The following is a 22,791-nucleotide window of genomic DNA, read 5'->3' as shown; positions in this document are numbered from 1 at the left end:
GGAGGTTTGCCCTCGACCGAGTGCCATTCTAGTTATTTTTGTATTCTGGAATGGAGTGGATTTATGAAAGTTTACATCATTACCAGCATCGTACTGCTGTTTAACATTTAATGTTCTCATCTGCTGAATGAAAGACAGACCACATCCGAGTTCATCCAGTCCTTGGTTTTCGTCCATTCCATTGCAGAATTGGTTTGGTTGTACATTTGCCAAATATACATCCACCCCTTCAGTACTTTCGGGGCTGGCTCGCTGTGTAACTGCAAAGAAAAAAACATTTAAAAAAATCTCAGTGATGTTACTTAAAAAATTTGTTACATATAATGAACAGCACAAGTTACATAGCATTCAAATAAATAATTTATTTTGAACAAATATCGAATCAGTTCATTTTAGGAACAATTATTGGGCAAAACACATTTCAAAGTTTGGCTTCCAAAGCCAGTCGCTATCTTGGCATCCTCCATTTAGTGGGGCAACTTAGCTAAATACAGCATAACAATTGTGCCTTTTGTGAGGAAAGCACCAAATTTGGCACACTAGTAGCCTAACATATTATGAACAGATTTGGATATTGAGCAATCTCAAAATTTTCCATGGCAGTGGTAAATGGCTGCCACAGCCATCAGCGGCTGAATTTGAGATGGCCAAATATCCAAATCTGTTCATAATATGATAGGCTACTAGTGTGCCAAATTTGGTGCTTTCCTCACAAAAGGCACAATTGTTATGCTAAGTTGCCCCACTAATTGTGCAAGGTCTTTCCTTGACATGCCTGAACTCCGATTTACCTACAAGACCTTCATCCGGAGCTTGATGGAGTACTGCTCTCCCATCTGGGCTGGCTTCCCTGCCTCACACTTTCCTCAGCTTGATGCCATAGAAACCAAAGCCTCCAAGATCATTAGAATCTTTCATGCTGAGAATGAGTTTATGGGCCTATCACTTTCCCATCACAGACAGGTCAGTGGACTCTGCCTTATTCTGCCTCATCTCTTTTCTTTCTGTGCTCCCATCCCTCCCCAGGTTTCTGCTGGGTGGACATAGTCCACCATCAACGCCCTTCTGGTAAAACGACCTCACCTCCACTCATTCAGTCCTCTTTTCCATCTTTATAAAAACAACTTCTGTCCGCCTTCGGTGGCACAGGTAAGGAAACCACAATCCTTCTCCAGATTGCCATCAATACATCTTTAGATATTGTTGACACAGGTGACTGACTGTGTGGCAATTGTAACAATTATATGACAATGTCTATGTGAGAGGGAGATCCACAAAAGGATAGTGGTATCGTATTGTGGCATCATTCCTTCCGAATTTATTATTTCATTTTATATTTTTTGGAATTTCATCCCAATGTAGTTTTTTGCATTTTTACCTCTGCCACTGAAGGTGGATGGAGGTTATGTTTCCACCCCTGTCTCTTTGTCTCTGTGTCTATTTGTTACTTGCAAAATCGAAGATTTTTCAAGTGCATTGGTCATTTGATGTTGTGATTCTGTCTGTCTGTCTGTGCTTGTTTGTCTCCTACAGGTCATAATTTTCAACCGATCTTCATGAAACTTCACCACAGGATAGAGTTTGTCATAAGGAAGAAGCCTATTGTTTTTGAGGTCAGAAGGTCAAAAGGTCAACATAAGCCAAAGATCAACTTAGGTGAGATTTCTAAAATCCTCAATTTTCATCTGATTGACTTGACCTGGAAGAGCATTTATACTTCAGGTCACTGAATTCAACGAGCCAATTATTTTTGAGGTCAACATTGACCAAAAGTCAACAACTTTGGTGAGATTTCAAAAATCCTCAACTTTCATCTGATTGACTTGAAATTTGAAGACGATTCATATTTCAGATCACTGAATTCAATCAGCGAATTATTTTTGTGGTGAACATCTACCAAAAGGTCAACATAGGCCAAAGGTCAACAACTTAGGTGAGATTTCAAAAATACTCAATTTTCCTCAGATTGACTTGAAATTTGAAGCGGATATATATTTCCGGTCAACAAATTCAACCAGCCAATTATTTTTGAGGTCAAATAGACCAAAAGGTCAACATAGGCCCAAGGTCAACAACTGAGGTGGTATTTCTAAAATCCTCAATTTTAATCCAATTGATTTGAAATTTGAAGATGATTCATATTTCTTGTCACTGAATTCAACCAGCAAATTATATTTGAGGTCAACATCGGCCAAAAGGTCAACATAGGCCCAAGGTCAACAACTAAGGTGGTATTTTTAAAATCTCAATTTTCATCCCATTGACCTAAAATTTGAAGAGGATTTGCCTGTCAGGTCACTGAATTCAACAACCAATTATTTTTGAGGCAACATAGGCCAAAAGGTCAACATGGACCGAGTTTGTAAAATTGTCAATTTTCATCCAATTAACTTGAAATTTGAAGAGGAGTTGCATATTTGTTCACTGAATTCAACCACCAATTATTTTTGACGTCAAATTTGTTTTATGGATTATGCAAGTATCGTGCTCTGCATGGTATCTTTTCTTGTTTGTTTGCCTGTTTGTGAACAGAATATCTCAACAAGTTGTGTATTCAGACAAAATTTGGTGGAGAGCTTGGGTATGTGACAAGAACAAAATGATTAGATTTTGGTGAAGATCCAGATCTGGATCCGATAATTTTTTAAAGTGATTTTTCATCATTGAGAAATAGAGCCAAAAACAACATCCAGTAAACCCTCCAATATCATGGGGGTTAGCCTGCTGCATTATGTTACTGGAATATGCCGTGATATAACCCTGATTGTGGAAATCAGTGGCCAATGGAAGAGGGGGTTTCGGTTGCCGTACTTCGAAAAAAAAATCGAGGAAGATCGACGGCAACCAGAAATAAATACATTACAATTGAAATAAACCACTAAACTATACATGTGTATGTATATATATATATATATATATATATATATATATATATATATATATATATATATATATATATATATATATATATATATATATCATATTATCATTGAAATAAACAAGTAAACACAATAAATATGGTGTAAATTAAACAAAATCACACGACTTTTACCTTTTTAATTTTTTTCCAAAACAGTGAAATGAATGAGGGTAAATATATTGTGTACTCGTTTGTATGTACTCTGCCAAAAATAGAAAACACAAGACTTAGCTCACAGATAATAATTATGATGCTGATGCTGCTATAGGGGGGAGGGTGAAGGTTAGAAAGATGTGGATGGAGTACTTGCGATGGCTGTTGGATCATCGGTAGCACGACGAAGTCGCCTGTTGCATTGCCATAAAGAAGAAAGGAAAAACAATCCTAAACCACCTTCATCCAGAGAAGATCTTCCCTGCTTGGACAGGAAGGTAGGAGATGCCATCCTCTTCCAAAGTAATACTGTCTCTTTGGTGTTAAAAACCTGCTTCTGTACAAATCCCTTTGCCTTGAATCATTCCAATGAGTCATGGTTGAACTGGAGCATTTGGCCCCAGGTGCTCATGAAAACGTTGGTAAATTTGTAACGGTTTCTCCTGTACACTGGTCCACTCAAAGTCCGAGTAAATCCACAATGGATTCTCCAGTATATCGATCGACTCAAAGGCATTTTTCTGTTTGATCCTCAATCCAAACATTAAGCTCTTTTTCCATCCTTTAAATATGATGATCACGGCACCGGAATGAGATGTCTGCGCTTTGCCGGAGGGAACCCTTGAATGGATGTTTGACTCAGGTTTACACACAGTTGATCCATTGATCCAGTAATGTCAGCCCACAGAAACAACACTTTCACTTCTTACGGACGTATCTAACAACTCGATTTCTTCGCACAATGTCATAACCTTTCTCTGCCTTTTGGCATGATAAATTTTGTCGATAATTTTCTGTTCAGGTGCTATCATTAACTGTTGTGTGTCTACAAGATCTTGTAGCTCGAGTATTACAGGATCTCCAGATGGCATTTCCTGTTCGATGACGATTCATTTTTAAATTTAGCTTCGTTCCCATATGCTGGTCTGATTACTACAATGAATGGTGCTACGATAAAGAAAAGGCTCGTAATGGGAGGAAATCATACATGCAGATGCAAATAATGACTCCTCAGCACAAAAACTGTGATGGTCGAAATGAAATTCCGTGATAATAAAATTGGAGCACAATAGGTTGCCCGTGATTGGTGGAAACCCACAATCGTAGAGGGTTTACTGTATATGTAGCAGGATATCTCAAAAAGGTTTGGACGGATTTGGGCGAAACTTGGTGCCAATGTGGACATGTGACAAGGAAGAAATGATTCAATTTTGGTGAAGCTCTGATGACAGAACCAGATACAATATATATATATATATATATATATATATATATATATATATATATATATATATATATATATATATATATATATATATATATCAGGAGTGTCTGTCTGTTGATTTGTCTGTCCCCAAACTACTCCCTCAGTTTTAGGGCTAGCCCCACCAACCCTTGTGTGGAATGTTTTAGGGTCCCAGCCAGTCTCTGAAGGTGCGAGGGAGTTTTCATAAATTCCTCAATACAATTATGATTTTGAGTTATGATCCGTACAAAGCAACTCCCAATCCAGATGTAACATCAGAACGACGTTTCTCTTCATTTACCTCATGAGTGCTTGTAACATTGTATTTTGTTGTTTTCATGGTATAGTATTAATTTGTGATCAGAATGATGTTTTTTGAGATGAAAGTAGAGAGATATCGTGTTGAAAGGATAACAGGAAATAATGTTAGGGTTTCCACCGGTCTCAAAGGGCAGAGGAGCTACTTGTGAGACAATGCCCATCATAATCTGGTACCCAACTGTCTGCGGATGTCCTCCTGCAATTGGGTAAAAATTTTCAGGAGAATGTTGGCAGGATTTGAACTCCGACCACCGTCAAACCCTTCACTCCGCAAAACACAAGAAAACCAAAAAGAAAATTGAAAACCCACTCCTTGGGATTACCTCCTGTGCAGCTGCCCTCTGCATCGCAGCTCACCAGATGACGGGATAATGGCAAATCCTTCGGGACCCCAAGTCTTTGATGATAGGAAGAAAACAACAAGGTAACCTTCCCGGGTCAGATTGCGGTAGCGTGAATTGGGGTAGTGCTGAGGTGTCATCCGCCAGATGGCGGTCTCCTTGGGGTTAACCTGAGGTGGTTCCTTTGGATGGGTGCTTGGAATGGCCTTTCACTAAGAGAGGATGATCACCTGTCTTTTATCATCTGAGCTCAAGAGTTTGAACATTGAGAATGCAGCACTCTCTGAGGATCGGAAACCGGATAGTGGCGAGATCATAGCATGTGGTTACACCTACTATTGCTCTGGTCGCTCTGATGGTTACTATGCTGAAGGAGTTGCTGTAGCTGTGTCCAATAAGCTGATTCCAATGGCAATTGAGGTAACACCGGTCAATGAGCGTATTATGAGACTAAGGATTTGTCACTCCTTGGGTGTCGTTTCTCTGGTCTCTGGATATGCTCTGACTGAGGTAAGTGATCTCACAGTGAAGGATGCATTCAATGCCAGTTTTGAGTCTGTGGTTGATCAGTGCACCAGGCTGGATACACTTCTCGTCTTGGGGGATTTCAATGCATCGAATGAAACTGATAGGGATGGTCATGAGACATGTGTTGGTCCCTGTGGGTCTGGAACTTTGAACCAGAAAAGCACGAAGATCCTTAACTTTGCAAGAAGTCATGGACTTAGGAAGGCTGGTACATGGTTTCAGCACCCACAGGCTCATCGCTGGACTTGGTATTCCAACGCTGGTGGTGTGGCAAAGCAGATTGACCAAATGCTTATTGATGGTCACTGGAGGATGCTCCAGAGCGGTAGGGTCTCCCGGAGTGCTTAGTTCCTCAATTCCAACCACAGGCTGGTGGTTGCAACTCCGAAGTTGCAGCTTATATGCGGGGTAATGGAACCATCCCAGCCTAGGCTGGATTAGGCAAGCTCAAGGATGACATGATAGCTGAGGAGTTTGTGAACAGATTGAATGGGAATTTGCGGGGTCCGAGTGCTTTGGGGAATCGTGAAGAGTTGTCGAGTGCCTTCAACATGACCAACCTTGATGTTGGCGGTGGATGTCTTGGAACTCACTCTGGGGCAAAGAATAATTTTATCTCTCAAGGGACACTGGATACCATTGACCAGAGTCGCAGGGCCAAGCTGAATGGCAGAGCTGAGCTGTTCAGGGTGTTGAGGCATAAAACTGTACGTGCACTGAGGGTGGACAAGGAGGCCTATGTGCGAATAATCTGTGAAGCGGTAGAGCATCACCTGTGGTCAAGTGATTCTCCACCTGCTTTCAGAGGAAGTTGTGCATTGTGTTCCTCCAAACCCATCCCTCGGTGTACTGCAGTAAGAACGGAGGGTGGAGGGCTCTTGACAGAGGAGTCCGAAGTGAAGGCCTGCCGGGCCGGTTACTTTGAGCAGCTGGACCAGGCTGATTGACCAGCTTTTGAGTTGGATCTCAAGGGTGTTAACTATCCCTAATGCCAACCCGCCAATCATCTGTGGACCAAAGCATGCTTTTGACGTTTGCACATGGTACATGCTTGGAAGCCTCATTGGAATGCATTGCTGTCTATGATGTCGCTGATGATTCACCAATAAGTGATGAAACTGGTCCAGTAGCTGAGGGTGTGTATAGCAATAAGATTATGTGTGTACTATGTGTGAACATCTATATAGTTGTTGAGGAACTCTGGGAAGGGTTTGGAACAATGTTAGCACTTACCTTGTGTAAGTCTTCTTTGGTTGCTTTATGCAGCCACTTTGGCTTGAGGATTGTGGTTGTTGTCAATCATATATATATATATATATATATATATATATATATATATATATATATATATATATATATATATATATATATATATATATATATATATATATATATATATATATATTTATGACAGCCTGATCTCGGCAGGGTCTTGGTGGTACCATATACCTTCCGCTTGTTAATGATTGTCTTAACTGTGCTCCAAATTAATATTCAAGGCCTTTGAAATATATTTATACCCATTTTCCTGATCTCTCACCTATCACAACTTTATCCCCGAGGTCTTTTGAAAGCTCCTTATTTCTCATGGTTGAGTCTTTGCTGTGAAATGCACTACCCAGCAGAGGAAACCCTCTCAGAACGGCTGATTACCTCCGCCACCGAAGGTGAAGGAGGTTATGTTTTCACCCCTTTCTGTCTGTTTGTTTGTTTGTTTGTGTGTCTGCAGGATTTCTCAAAAAGTTGTGACAGATTCGGATAAAACTTGGTGGCAGATTGGGTGTGTGACAAGGACAAATTGATTTGATTTTCATGAAGATCTGAATCGAGATCTGGACAGCAATTTTTTTAATTTTTAAAATGATACTACACTATTGAGATGGAGCTAAAATCAATATAAAGCATTGTATTCCAAGAAAAAAATTGGGCCCGATGTGTTTCACTGGATCAGACATTGTGCGGCAGAGGTATGTGCTCTACCAAGTGCTCTTCTCGTTTTTCATGTTTTTTTTTTTCTTCTGATTTGGATATACGAGTGTTGACATTCACTGAGTTTCTGTCAAAATATATTTTCATAAACTAATATGAAAATAAATTGTCAATTGATCCAAATACTGTACAATCCAATAACACAACACTATTGTACTGTATTGCAAAACTGCATTTAAACTTACAATACCACCAAAGACCGATTCCCACGGCTCCTCCGAGAAGAAGCAGGATGAGAAAATAGATGATACACTTTCTCAAGACGCTTCGCCCTGCTGCCCCGTTTTCTGCAAACACAACATCATAAGTCAAGAATCTCAATCATGTTTCATCATAATTTTTTTGATCAAATGATGAACAGAAAAAAACAAAACATAAAATTTTTAGGATATTTTAATGGAATTACTTTACTTTTCAAATTTTATGATATCCAGTGGTTTAAATCGAGATGACACCAACACTTCAGGTCAGAAATCCATCTTGACTTATGATCTCTGTTTTTGAACACAGGGTCAAGGCTCGTGAAGGAGTTACAACACAGCAAGCGAGGACATAAAATAGCAACAAGAACAGCGGCAATAGGGACTGGGACATACCAACAGCAGGGTTGAGCCGAGAGTGACAAAATAGTGGACCTTGAGAAAGAAAGAGCATGGAAAATTACTGGAGTAACAGAAAATTACTGAAGTGGCAGAGTATGGTAATGGCAGAGGGTGCAAGACCAGAAAGGCAATTGTGGAACACTGAGAGACCACCAGTCTGTCTGCAATGTAAAAGTATTAGCCCCAGAGACTCACCTTTATCAAGGGAGGGACCAATGATTTTGAGGGCCTTGGTTTGTTTAGCGTCAAGCCAAACAGGATGTGAGTGGGGAGAGAAGTAGTTCTTTAAACTTCGGATGAAGCAAAACAAAGCAAATACTTATTTGGGAAGGTCAAACCTGGATTTCTTGAATGCCTTGTAAGTTGATACAAGTACAGCTGTGCCAACGAAAGACTTTGCATGATGGAGAATGTCAAGTCAGATTGCAGCTTTGGAGGCTTTCATAGATCTGTGGTTTGCCCAAGAAATATCATAGTTGATGGTGAGTCCTAAAAGTTTGAGTGACTGAAGTTCTTCCAGAGGTTTGTTAAGGAAGTATATCGAAGGGTTTACCAGATGGCCCTTCCAGAGTGACAAAATGAAAGTGTGAGATTTGTCAATGTGGAAAGACATATTTCAATTGTTTTACCAGCTCGGGATTTTATAAAGGTCCGCAAAGCGGGAAGAGGCTGCGGCTTGCCCATCTGAGGGATGAGGGATGCCATCGCAGAGGGTTGAGTCATCAGCAAAGAGGTAAAGATTATTTTACAGAGAATCAGAAAGATCATTTATGAATACTAGGAACAAGATGTTGCAAAAGTCGTTGCCTTACGGCACTTCAGCCTAAACAGACAGATGAGATTAGAGGGTCCCATTAATAGACACATGATGACCAAGGGCCACCACACACCAGCCAATGCCATGCAACAAAATTGTTGGTAATGGCTTTGTTGGTCACAATTTTTTGATAATTTTGGAATGTGTCGTGGTTGACGATCCTCATCAACTACTTCAGGTGCGTTGGTGACAATCGCAAATTTTTTTTTTTAATTTAAATTCGCCCAAGACAAGGCTGAGAGCCCCTAAATACTAAGGGTTAGAGAGAAAAATAAGAAGAGAAAAACTGGCAAAACCTTCACGTAGTCCTGAAACAAGGAAACCTATTCACAGTACCACTGTGCAGGATGGGGTAACTGGACCATGCAGAAAAATAAATTATCCTACCCCCATTACATCCATGTTCAACTTTTATGATGAGTTATCGTCGATAATTGTGCATCATTGTATATTGTGCAATCACTCTCTCAGACAATCTTCGATGCAGCACAACGTAATGACCAATTAAATTCAGCTTTGAGTGACTTCCGGATGTGACAGCTTATCATCTGCATGTTCAGCTCACCTGGAACAAATTGTTCTGGTGAGATATTAGCATTTTGCAGTGTCTGTCAGTCAGTCAGTGAGTCAGGATGTAAACACTCGGATCTTCTTCTCTGAAACTACACACATTATTTTGATGAAACTTGACCACAGCCTTCTTCACCTGTGATGTACCAAAGTTTGTTCACAGCATTTTTTAAAAATCAGGGTCGAAAGGGGTGTATGGATGGTCAAATGGGTCCAGGTTTGATCACCCAAAATCGGTATTTGCTCATTTCTCTGAAACTACAGACAATTTTGATGAAACTAGACCACAACCTTCATCACCCATGATGCTAAAACTAATAGTCCTACTGAAACCAAACTTTGTCGAACTTATGAGAACCAATGCCTCCTGACAATTTTGATGAAACTTGACCACAACCTTCATCACCCATGATGCTAAAAGTAATAGTCCTATTGCAACCAAACTTTATAGAACTTATGAGAACCAAGGCCTCCTGATGCCTTGCAATTTCCATCAAAAAGTTGCATATTAGAAAAGTCAATTTAAAGCTCAAAGGTCATTATGATTCTGGGATCCCCAATTTTTACTTCTCAAAAAGTATTCACTCAATTTATATGTAACTTGGTATAGAATCATCACTGCACAGTGCTTCATCACCAACTACTTCAGGTGCGTTGGTGACAATCACAAAAGTTTTTGTTAAAATTTCAATTTACCCTAAACAAGGCTGAGAGCCACTAAATGCTCATTTCATCAAAATTGTGTGATTCTAAAACGACACCTGAACAATTTGTTTAAGATGAGCTAAAATGGTTTCGTTTGAAAGTTAATAGCTTTTGAAAGCAAACATTTTTGAACAGTAAATCATAATAAGCTACAAGTACAGTCCATTCAAAGTACACGACCCCATGCCAAATAAATAAATAACATATCCTCCAGCATGCGACATTGCCAGGCGCCTTTGGTTGCCGCCAATGCCACCATGCAGAACATTTATATTGAATTGGGAATGAATGGTGTACAACAATTGATTTTTATTTTTTTATTTTTTTTTGTATACCTTGTCGAGGCGCGTATGAGAGCTAACACACAACACACAGCAAGGGAGCATGAGACAAGAGGGGCGGGAGTGGGAGTTACAAAACAGTGCGGAACAGACACATTAGGAGATCTGTGGAAGAGAGAGGGATGGGACGGGGAACATGGGGAAGAGAACATGGACATTACAGGGACTTTCAGGAAGGAAAGCAAGGGAATTGAAGGAAGTGGGCTTGGGTGGATTATCAGGAGGTAGAAAAGATCGAGGATTTGGGAGGGGGATGATAAGCGGTGGTGGTGAACAGCTGTTTTGAAAGCTTGGAGGGAAGAATGGGAAAGAAAAGAGTGAGGGAGTTTATTCCAAAGGCGGGAAAAAAAAGAGGAATGAAAGAGTGAAGATGAGCAGCGATTCGTGATTTTGGTAGTCTTACTAGAAGGGGGTTGTTGGCGGACCTTGAGCGCCCTGTGGAAATGTGGTGGGGACAAATTACAGAGAGAGCGGGGGCGGGCAAGGCTGGAGAGGAGACGGTAGAAGACAGAAAGACCACCGACCAACCTGCGGTGATTGAGTGAGAGGCCCAAAGACTCAGCTTCATTGTAAGAAGATACCAATGATCCTAAATGCCCTGGTTTCGACAGCGTGATGCCGAGAAAGGTGGGAGGCAGGAGCACCAGCCCAGAGGGGAGAGCAGTACTCCATCAGGCTACAGACAAAAGCTTTGTAAGTGGTGAGGAGCTCAAGAGGGCCGAGGAAGGACTTTGCACGACGGAGGATTCCCAGTCGGCGACTGGCTTTGGAGGCGAAGTTGGAGATGTGACTTTCCCAGGAAAGGTCATGGCAGATAGTGAGACCCAGAAGCTTGAAAGAAAGGACTTCTTCCAGAGGATTGTTGAGAAAGTGGATGGGGGGGGGGGTTTCTAAACGGTCCTTTCGAAGAGACATAGTGAGAGTGTGAGATTTGTCTGGATTGAAAGACATGTTCCACGTGTTGGACCAGTTTGTGATTTTATCAGATCTGCAGTGAGCGAAGAAGCTGCTGCTTGACGGTCTGAGGAATGACTGATGGTACGGCAGAGGGTGGAGTCATCAGCAAATAGATATAGAGGATTTTCCAGAGAGTCGGAGAGATCATTGATGAAAACCAGAAAAAGAACAGGGCCCAGAACGCTACCTTGAGGAACTCCAGCGTGGATAGGAAGAAGGGATGAAAGAACTCCATTTGGGCCACACGTTGACTGCGACAGGAGAGGAAGTCTGCGAGCCATAAGTGGAGATGGCCTTTGATACCATAGGAAGAGAGTTTGGTGAGCAGGGCAGGGTGCCAGACTGTGTCAAAAGCACGTGATATGTCCAGGGATACGGCTCGGATTTCCTGTCTGGCATTGAGAACCTCCATCTATTGATGGGAGAGCAGAAGCAGCATATTCAGGGTCGAGTGACCTGGTCTGAAACCAAATTGATGATCGGAAATCAAGGCATTGGAGAAGAGGAAGGATTTCATGTCTGAAGCAATGATGGATTCCATAACCTTGCTGATGATTGGGGGAAGGCTGATTGGTCTGTAGTTGCAGGGATCTGTTTTGCACCTTTTTTATTCAGGGCAGTGATGCTTGCAGATTTCCATGCAGATGGCAGATGACCTTGAGCAAATGAGAGGGTGAATAGAACAGAGAGAGGGTGAGCAATAGCAGAAGAGCAGGCTTTGAGGTCACGTGGGCTGATGCCGCCTGGACCGGTTGCAGAATCCGAGTCGAGGTTTGACAGCAAGCTCTCCACCTTCTCAGGAGAAAAGGACACAGAGTCCAGGGACAGTTGCGTGTGACTTGGTAAGGTGGCTAGAGAAAGTGATGGGTTGAGGACACAAGATTTAGCTGCAAACACCGAGTTGAAGCATTCAGCTTTTTCACGTGTGGTATCAGCAGTGCAGCCATTTGAGGTAAGGGAGGGGATGGAGGGGGAACATACACCAGAAACAGATTTGATTCGACGCCACCAGGATTTTGAGGAGGGAGAGAGGTTTGAGAGTTCAGACTTGAGATGAGAAAGTTGTTGTTTTCTGGCTCTCCTGAGGGTAGATACACACTTGTTTTGAGCTTTGTGGAAGGAACTGAGATTGCCCTCAGTTGGATTTGCTTTCCATGAGGCAAAGGCAAGTTGTTTCAGGACAACTACCTCACCACCAGCTTCAGTAAACCAAGGGCGGGAGGAAGGGTAGGACAACTGAACACGAGAGAGGAATAAATCTGTGCATGAGGGAGAGCAAGTTTCTTTGAAAGAATTCCCAGGATGAGTTGATGTTTGAGAAAGTAGTGATAGGAGACCAGTCTATAAGTTTGATGGATGCTTGTAGACCCTGCCAGTCAGCTTCAGTGAAATGCCAGACTCGACGGCGGTGAGGTGGTTCTCTGATAACAGCCAGAGAGATGTCCACTTTGACAAGGACGTGGTCAGAAGAACCGATTGGAGTGGAGAAGAGCAGCAGATATTGTTAGGGAAATTTGTCAAAATAAGATCCTGAAGAGATGAAGTTCCATTGGTTGAGATCCAGGTCGGCAAGTTGACCGATTGAGTCAGTCCCAATGAGTCGCAGAATGCTTTTGCTGAGGTGCCATGGCAGGTGAGAGAGGTACCCACACCTAGCCAACTGGCGTGATGACAATTGAAGTCACCACATAAGAGGAAGAGAGAGTTTGGATGAGAAGATGGAAGATGTTCCATGTTTTCGGATAGTGAGGTATAGATGGAGTCATCACTGTTCGGTGGACGGTACAGTACACATATAAACATGAGGTGAGAGTTGAGGGGAAGCCGTAGCCAGAGGTATTCCTGGGGGTGAGGGGAGTGAGAGCAGTGCATGGAGAGTGAGCAATAGAGTCTTTGATGAAGAGAGCAACACCTCCACCCGGACCAGGCTCAGGTCTGTCAAACCGGAGAAGGGAGTAACCGGGGAGAGATACTCGGGAGTCAGACATGTCTTGGGAGAGGAAAGTTTCTGTTAGGCAGATTATGTCTGGTTTGTCATTGGCAGCCTTTATGGAAAGATCTGAAATGTTTGAGTGAAGGCCCCGGATATTTGAGGACCACACTTTTAATGAAGAAGTGGGGGAGGAGGCCTTGGGTGCAGGGGGTGGGGGAGGGTGAGGGTAGGACAAGGGACGAGGGGGGGGGAGGTAAGGAGGGTTGTTGAAAGAGTGTGGGGTATTGCAGAATAGCTCGGGGAGGGGCCCGAATGACGAGGAGAAAAGGCTCTGTGGTGCTGGGGAGAGGGGGGACAAGAGAGCGGGAAGAAGGCAGTTGAGGATTTGAGGAGGTGGAGTGAAGAGATGGAGGTGAGAGGGCAGTGGAGGGAGGCAGCTTGGTGGATGAGAGGGGGGCTAACTTTTAGAAGGATGAGTGAGGGGGATGAAAGGTGGGAGAAAGGTGAAGGGGGAATTTTTGAGAGAGGTGAGAGGGAGGCTTGGAGGGAGAAGAGTGGGATGGTTGCTTTGAGAGTGAGAGTGCGGGGTGAGGGGGGTGAGTTGTCACTAAAGTTGGAAAAAAACAATGGTTAATGGAAAGCGAACATCCATGGCAAACTGTGGTTTTTAAAAGTTTTAGGTCAGAGATGCAATTTAACACAATTCTTGATGGATGCAATAAAGGTGAATTCAGAGAATGGATAGAAGAAACGCTGTAACAGTTGGATATTTTCGGCAAGGAATGAAGGAGAGCTCGAAATGAGAGCAGTCTGTTAAAATAGCAGAAGAGTAGTGCATTATGAAACAGTAAAGAGTACCACATGTGTGAGAGAGGAAGATGAAGCATTATAAGATCGTTTTTGTTATTATTATTGTTTGAGAGAGTTTTCAACAGATTAGGTCATGGAAGTGTTGTGGAAAAAAATCGAGGAAGAAGAAGAGGAGGTGATAAGAAGAAGAAGAAGAAGAAGAACAATCGGGAGAAGGTTGGCGTATTGTTGTTGTTTTTTTGTTTTTTTTGAGATAAGAAATAGAGATTAGTTGGGAGAATGGTGGACGTTAGGAAAATGGGAAGGATAGAATTTGAAGGTAATGGGGAGGATAGAATTTGAAGGTAATGGGGAGAAAAAAAAACGATCGAACACCAAGGAGAACCGGTCGGCCTCAAGCCTTGGCCAAGGCCTCAAACACCCGGTAAGAACGTCGACAAAAAAAACTCACAAAATAGCACGATTTTTGAAACAAAACCGAACTAGTAACACACAGTAACATATAGGTGAGAAAATTAAACAGTTAAAACGGGACAAATAACGACCGGAAACTTAACTTTGAGAACGTCAGCAGAGAGCCCCAAAGGAGACCTCTCGTCGCTCCAAACCCGGAACCGGAAGTCAATTTCGCATTGATTGATTAATTGATTAATTGCATAATTAAAGTAAATAAATAATGGTGATAAAATAATGAATTTCTAATTCAATTGGCTAATAGAATACCAAAACCACCGATGCTTCATTCAGATCTGTAACTTTTTGAAAAGTAATTAATTCATCGAAAAATAAACAATTAAATGATTAATTGATGATTCAATGAAGGACGGACACAGACAGATGTTCGCCAATAGTTTAACCCCACTTTTTGCTTCTGTGTGCAGAGTAACAAGAAAAAGTGCCTGTTCCCAGCGACAGTAAAAGTTTCATTTAATCTATTAGTTAAAATTATTTTATGGACTTTAAAATGGTTAAATGTGTTGCACTCCTGGTTTCACTCATAGCCAAATCTCTGAGCTACTTATACTGCCCAACACAAAATGGTGGTGTAACATTGGGAAGCGGGTGGTTGGATTTGTCTGAAAATAGTGCAGAAAATCCTGCTTACCAAATAAAATTTCGCATTGATATTATTCAGGCTTGTTCTGATATAATGTCAAAAGTAAATGTCGAGCTTTTGCTTCGTGCACACCTCATCAAATGAAGCACAGGAAGTGGCCGCTCTGAACGAGACAGACAGACACAACAGTTTATCTCATATTATACACACACACGCACACACTCACACACACACACACACACACACACACACACACACACACACACACACACCATTAGTTTACTCCCTCAAAAGGTGCCTGAAATATTTCCCAGATGAGAAAGAAAATAAATAAGTAATTAATCGATAATAATTCAGAAATTAATCAATTAATTGATTCATCAAAAAATAAAATGCATTGTTTTTGCCAAAGCATATCTTTGCTTTTGTTCCCAAATTTCAGCTCTCGAGCTCAAAGGATGGCCGAGATATCGTCCAGACACAAAAGAAAGAAAGAAAAGAAGAAAACAAGCAAACAAACAAACAAACAAGAAAAAGATGTAGCGCAAAGTATGATACTTGTAAAAACCACAAAACAAATTTGGCCTTAACAATAATTGGTGGTTGAATTCAATAACCAAATATGCAACTCCTATTCAAATTTTAAGTCAATCGGATGAAAATTGATAATTTTAGAAATGTGGCCTATGTTAACCATTTGGCTGATGTTGACCTCAAAAATAGTTGGTGGTTGAATTCGGTGACCTGAAATATAAATCCTCTTCAAATTTCAAGTCAATCGGACGAAAATTGAGGATTTTAGAAATACGACATAAGTTGTTGACCTTTGGAATATGTTGACCTTTTGGTCGATGTTGACCTCAAAAATAATTGGCTCGTTGAATTCATTGTCCTGAAATATGAATCATTTTCCAATTTCAAGTCAATCGGAAGAAAATTGAGGATTTTAGAAATCCTACCTTGGTATTGTTGACCAATGTTGACCTCAAAAATAATTGGCTGGTTCGATTCATTGACCTGATATATAAATCATTTTCCAATTTTAAGTCAATCAGATGAAAATTGAGGGTTTTAGAAACCTCACCAAAGTTCTTGACCTTTGGATTTTGTGGACCTTTTGACCAATGTTGACCTCAAAAATAAATGGTGGTTGAATTCAATAAGCGATGAAAATCCTGTTCAACTTTCTAGTCAATCAGATGAAAATTGAGGATTTTAGAAATATGACAAATTTGTTGACCTTTGGCCTATGTTGACCTTTTGATCAATGTTGACCTCAAAAATAATTGGTGGTTGAATTCAGTGACCTGAAATATAAATCCTCTTCAAATTTCAAGTCAATCAGATGAAAATTGAGGATTTTAGAAATATCACCAAAGTTGTTAAACTTTGGCCGATGTTGACCTTTTGACCTCAAAAGCAAGGGTCTTCTTCATTAAAAACACTACCATTTGGTTAAGTTTCGTGAAGATTGGTTTAAAATTGTGACCTATAGGTGATAAACAGACAGACAGACAGAATAACAAGCCGGTTGGCAGACATGGGTAGTCGATCAAGTCAAATTTAGTCGTTTTTCAGCCGTTACTAGCCAACAAAAGCGTCCATAGCAACGGTTCTTTCTCACACATAACTCGGCCATACCCTGAACCTAGCATTCCAGTTTCATGTATATCTGACCAATAGTCTCTGAGATATAACGAACTTCGTTTTTAATTTTTTTTCGACCAGGGTTCATTCAAATTCTATCTTCTCCGACAGTTTTCATTGGAGCGGGCTGAATTTTTTCGTCATGAAGGCTGAATGTGTTGCCCACAAACGATCATAGTTTGATTTTTGAATTTCGATATTTTTATTTTTTTAGATTTTTTTTGAAAATTTCAAAGGCCCTTTGCTCGGCAACTGAGGGGTCCATAGCAACGGTTCTCAAACGCGCACAACTAGGTCATTGTTTGACCCTACCACCAGAGTTTCATCAAAATCGGCCTACGATTAACGGAGTACTGGCCTGGACAGACAAACAGACAGACAGACAGACAGACAGACATCACGACGGAAAACCTGACAATAAGGGTAGATAGATCGACTACCCCACAGACAGACATAACGATGGAAAACCTGACAATAAGGGTAGATAGATCGACTACCCAACAAGAAAAAGACGTCGTGCAGAGCACGATAGTTGCAAAATCCGTAAAACAAATTTGACCAAACCACCAAAAATATTTGGTGGTTGCATTCAATGACCAAATATGCAACTCCTCTTCAAATTCCAAGTGAATCGGATGAAAATTTACCATTTTAGAAAATGGACCTCAAAATGGCCTTTGACCTTTGACCTCAAAATCAATGGGCTATTCAGTTGAGACTACCTCTACAACTTGGTAAAGTTTCATGACGAACGGTTTAGAATTGTGACCTGAAGGCGATTGACAGTCTGACAGAATGAAAAATCACTCACAGTGACACATGGCAAAACGGCATGGCACTCGGTGGAGCACACACCTCCGCCAGACTGAAGAGTGTACATTTTTTTTTATCTCACTGAAAGGTCGGATCTGAATCCGGACCTTAACCAAAATCGAATCGGCTTGTTATTTTCACTTAACCAACTCATCCACCTCGTTATGTCTTTACTTGTCCACAACTTTTTTAGATGTCATGCAATACATCGTTTTTGACTCCATCTCCTCAGTGGTGAAGAATCACTTGAAAAACTGTTGGATCCGGATCCAGATTCGGATCTTCACAAAAATCGAATCAATTTGTCGTTGTCACACACCCAACATGTCCACCAAGTTTAATCTGAATCCGTGCACAGCGTTTTGAGATGTCATGCAATATCTTTTTTAGCCCCATCTCTCAATGGTGAAGAATCACTTAAAAATTAAATAATTGTAGTATCTGGATCCAGATTCGGATCTTCACCAAAATTGAATGAATTCTTCTGCGTGGCACTCCCAACCTTTCCACCAAATTTTGTCCAAATCCGTGCATAACCTTTTGAGATATTGTGCAATGTATAGTTTTTGGCCCAATCTCTCAATGGTGAAAAATCACTTGAAAAATTCTCAGATCCGGATCCGGATTCGGATCGTCACCAAAATTAAGTGTTGCTGTCCTTGGCCTGTCAATTACTCTCTCTCACACACACACACACACACACACACACACACACACACACACACACACACACACACACACACACACACACACACACACACACACACACACACACACACACACACACCTCATAACGATTGCTTGAAAACTGTGGCCTTAACCAAAATCGAATCGGCTTGTTCTTGTCACCTAACCAACTAATCCACCAAGTTTTGTTATAACTCGTCCACAACTTTTCGAGATCTCATGCGATACATTGTTTTTGGACCCATTTCTCAGTAGTGAAGAATCACTTGGAAAAACTCTCGGATCCATATCCAAATGCGGATCGTCACAAAAATCGAATAAATTAGTCCTTGTCACACACCCAACATGTCGACCAAGATTATTCCGAGTCTGTACACAACTTTTTGAGATATCATGCAATATCATTTTAACCCCATCTCTCTATGGTGAAGAATCACTAAAAAATTAAATAATTCTCGTATCTGGATCCGGATTCGGATCTTTCCCAAAAGTAAATGAATTCTTCGTAGTGGCACTCCAAACCTCTCCACGTTTCATGTGAATCCATCAATAACCTTTTGAGATTTTGTGCTATATATCGTTGTTGGCCCTATCTCTCAATGGTGAAGAATCACTTTTAAAATTCTCAGATCTGGATTCGTATCTTCATCAAAATTAGGTGTTGCTGCCCTTGGCCGGTCAACTCCATACATAAAAAAATTTCAGAACGATTGCTTGAAAACTATGGCCAAAAATTGTGTGACAAACAAACAAACATCCAGACAGACAAACAGACAGATGCTACAGACAAACATCTTGGCAAAACATTTTTTTCACCAACTAACAAAATCTACTGACCAATATGCTTGAAAATTCTTCGACTTTGCAAGTAACAAACAGACAGACATAAGTGAAAACATAACCTCCTTCCACCTTCGGTGGCAGTGCTAATGATTGAGTGATCAACACCAGTTATATTAATGCGCATTAAAAGAAACAACAGCAAAAGTTGCAAATTATTAAATATGTGAAAATAGTTTTCATCAACTTTTTCCCTTGCTTGAAAGTCTGTGAGTAGGTTCAGAATGGTGCCAAAGAAGCAACTTTCAACAGAACAACATGTGAAGATCCAAACTCTGTGAAGAAGGCCACACTCGGAAGGAAATATCAGAAAAGCCGAAGATCTCCTACAATGGGTGAGGTACACTTTGCAATGCCTGTAAAAAACTGACTCGATACGAGACAATGAAAGGCGAGCAAGATCAAGAAGAACCTCTCTAAAAGCAAGACAAGAACTTGAAATTGCTCAGCTTATGACAGAAGAAAATCAAGTCAGCAGCTGAAAATGTAATGAGAGCAGATGAGCAAGCCTGAACAGTAACATCTCATCTGGCACTGTGCACAGGAATCTGATTGCAGCAGATCTCCATGGCAGAGTTGCAGCAAAGAAACCACTGCTGAGACCACAGAATAAGGTGAAAAGATTGAAATTTGCAAGGCAACAGCAATAATGGATGAATGAATAATGAAATAGTGTGTTCTGGTTTGACGAATCGAAGTTAGAACTTTATGGATCTATAGCGGAGTGACAAAGCCAAATAATTGTGCTGTGATGTACACAAGTATCAAATTTGGCACAAAGGTGGAGTATTTCATGTTGAACATTTCAGGATATAGAGCCACCTTCAATTTTTCCTTTTTGTGCAGCAGGGGTTGCATTTCAGGTATAAATACCAACATTTTGGATTAAGATGGAATTTGTATTCTTGAGCTCAGGTTCACCAAACTAACAAAAAAAAAAAAAAAGAGTACATTTGGAGCAGTCTTCCATATCTCTGATGCTGATCTGATACTAAACGGTTCACTGTGAGACAGCACAGATTGCTATACAGTATACATTCATTGCTCATGCACAGCAAGTCATAATAGCATCTGTAAAAATCAAATAATTATTCTATCCTATACAAATTTACAATGGTTACCGTTGTTTTGTACCAGCAACAATACAGAGACTATGTCCCATTCACATTCATCCATTGAATGTAAAACGATATCACCAACCAGTTCTATAATATATGAAGCACTCGATGACTGTCCTTTCTTGCATTTTGGGAGATGAGAAAAGTATCAGTGGCAAAAGTTCACAATAGTAAAATGTCAGCTAGCACATTATACAACTGGAATATCAGTCATATCCAGCGCTATTTTGTTTAATTCAGGAGTGTTCACATTCTCAATACCATTCATAAAGTGCTGTGAAAACAAGTGCACATTTGCACTTGCAATGCCTCATAGCGCATCCTTTCAGACAACCACATCTGACAAGCTCACGTGCACTTTGTGATACCTGAGGAAGTGTATCCATAACAGAGAGAATGACCCATCATCTGACTTCACCATCCCCATTGTTCAGGTCTTGGAAACGTTGGTTCCAGATTTAGCAACTGCTGTCAAATATGACCACCTTGATATATAGCCCAAATAATGTGTTGGTTGAGTACTACTTCTGGGGCTGACAGTATGGCCTGGACTCGAGAGGTACGGACACTCACCTCTCAAGTGTCTGGCCTTGGTTAGAATCATAACCCAGCTACAAACTGTCATCCCAGTGTTTCACAGGCAAGGTGTTTCATCATTGTGAGTGCCTTCCTTCGGATGGATGTTAAAACAGTCGTCCCCTTTGCCAGCATTCGTTCGTGCACATAAAACATCCCACAATGTCCTTCACAAAGAGTACGTGAGCTATAACCAGCACCATGGTCAAAATCCAAATTCCTTCCCAAACCAGCAGAGGACACTGTATCAGCGGCACAGCCTTGCCGTCAGCCAATGATGCAACTCCGCAGACTTGAGCTGCACACGAACAAAGAATAAGTGCTACATCTGATGGTGGCAGTCCTTCTATGGATCACCCTTTCTTGGTAAACAGCTGCCTCCACACCATGTTGAATTATGTAACATATACATGTTTGATCACACAGAACAATTACAGACCTTTCCAGCGACTTCAAGCAAATGGCAGATGGATGATAAGGTGTCACACTCATTTGTTCAAAGAATGATGTTACATCTAGGAAGCTGTTCCAGGTCTCTCATGCACCTAACTTTCCATGCCCACAAAAAGGCGGGACTGTATCGTAGCCAGTAAAGGCATGGAAGAATAGAAGGCTCTTTGCAATGATGACACCAATACTAATAGCCTGAGATGTTGCACGAGCTACAATATATCTTCAATGTTTCCCCGTGCCAAACTCCAGTCATATTTCCTCAATATCTAGTTTGTGTATGACCAAAATTGCAAGTACAACTACATCTGTGTACACTGTGCATATCAGCATTTTGTTATGGCCCCTACTTGCAACCTCAGTAACATGGACAAACAATTGCTCATCTGCTTCCTCGTTTGAGCATGGTGCAAGTGAAGCTACATCTTCACGTGATGGTGACACGAGGAGCTGCGCTCAATCAGTCACGATGATATCTTTGCCGTGGTCAGTATTACAGCCAGCACAACACCATGGCAGAGAAGAAAACAACTCTCACTTGTTTTCATCATCCCTCAGGAAGTCTTTCCAACTCTTTAGGACTGAAGCAGATGGAACAACATATCTGCGTTTGCCTTTTCCATGTTTCTCTCTGCTTCCAGACTTAAGGTTACCTGCCACCTCGGAGCCCCATCTTATATCAAGTTGTTCAGCGATCTGGAATCTCGACAATAAGTACAGCTTGAATATATCAACCGCATACTGTTCAAACGTATGCACTCCAATGGACTTCAGCATCCACAAAACTGCAGCTCCATCCAGAAGAATTGCTCTTACATCTGGGCATTCAGTAAATGGTGCAATAACTGTCGAAGTAATCAAGAAGTTCTGACTTTGAAAGGGAACGTAGTTTCCCACTGCCCGATGTTGAAGGGGGTTATGCCTGCTTTTCATGCTTGAAGAATTCGGTAAGAGATCACACCCTCCTCTTTGGCAACCAAAGTACAGCTTTGAAAACAGCACACAATCAGATTTTGCTTCAGTGAGTTGGCTTTTACTCTTTCGGGTTACAGATGTATTGGCGGAATGAAACAATGGCAAATTATTCTTGAGTAAAGTAGCATTGAGAGGTTTTTTTTCCTTTCGGCTAGCTTGTCCTCGACAAAAGTCTCCTACTGTTCTTGCCCGATACTTTGATTCCCTCTCCTGTCTTCAGAACGGATGGATCAGCCATTTGTTTTGTGTCGACAGAAATTAGACCATCACCTTATTCAAGAAAGGGATTGTGCAGTTCATCTTCGATGACAATAATCTCATCGCCTGCTCAGTAAAATGCTTTCGGACAACTCTTTGCTGTTCATGGTGACATGCATCATCATTTAACTCAGATG

At 41.2% G+C, this 22,791-nt stretch overlaps 1 protein-coding gene across 1 annotated transcript in view; it reads right to left on the bottom strand.

Annotated features, from left to right (window-relative positions):
• LOC147034938 (transmembrane protease serine 2-like) overlaps nt 1-22,791 on the bottom strand; it is a 115,691-nt gene that overhangs the window by 70,320 nt on the left and 22,580 nt on the right. The window contains exons 3-4 of the mRNA XM_085891513.1: nt 7,684-7,785; nt 141-260 (exon numbers count right to left, since the gene is read on the bottom strand). Of these exons, the coding sequence (XP_085747639.1) occupies nt 141-260; nt 7,684-7,785 (222 nt within the window). The remainder of the gene's footprint in view (nt 1-140; nt 261-7,683; nt 7,786-22,791) is intronic.

The sequence above is a fragment of the Eptatretus burgeri genome, chromosome 1 (genome assembly GCF_056783735.1).
Source record: "Eptatretus burgeri isolate ZD-2024b chromosome 1, Ebu_testis_v1, whole genome shotgun sequence".
Classification (NCBI taxonomy): Eukaryota; Metazoa; Chordata; class Myxini; order Myxiniformes; family Myxinidae; genus Eptatretus; species Eptatretus burgeri.
The sequence above is the reverse complement of the archived record's forward strand: the minus strand, read 5'-3'. Positions and strand labels throughout refer to the sequence as shown.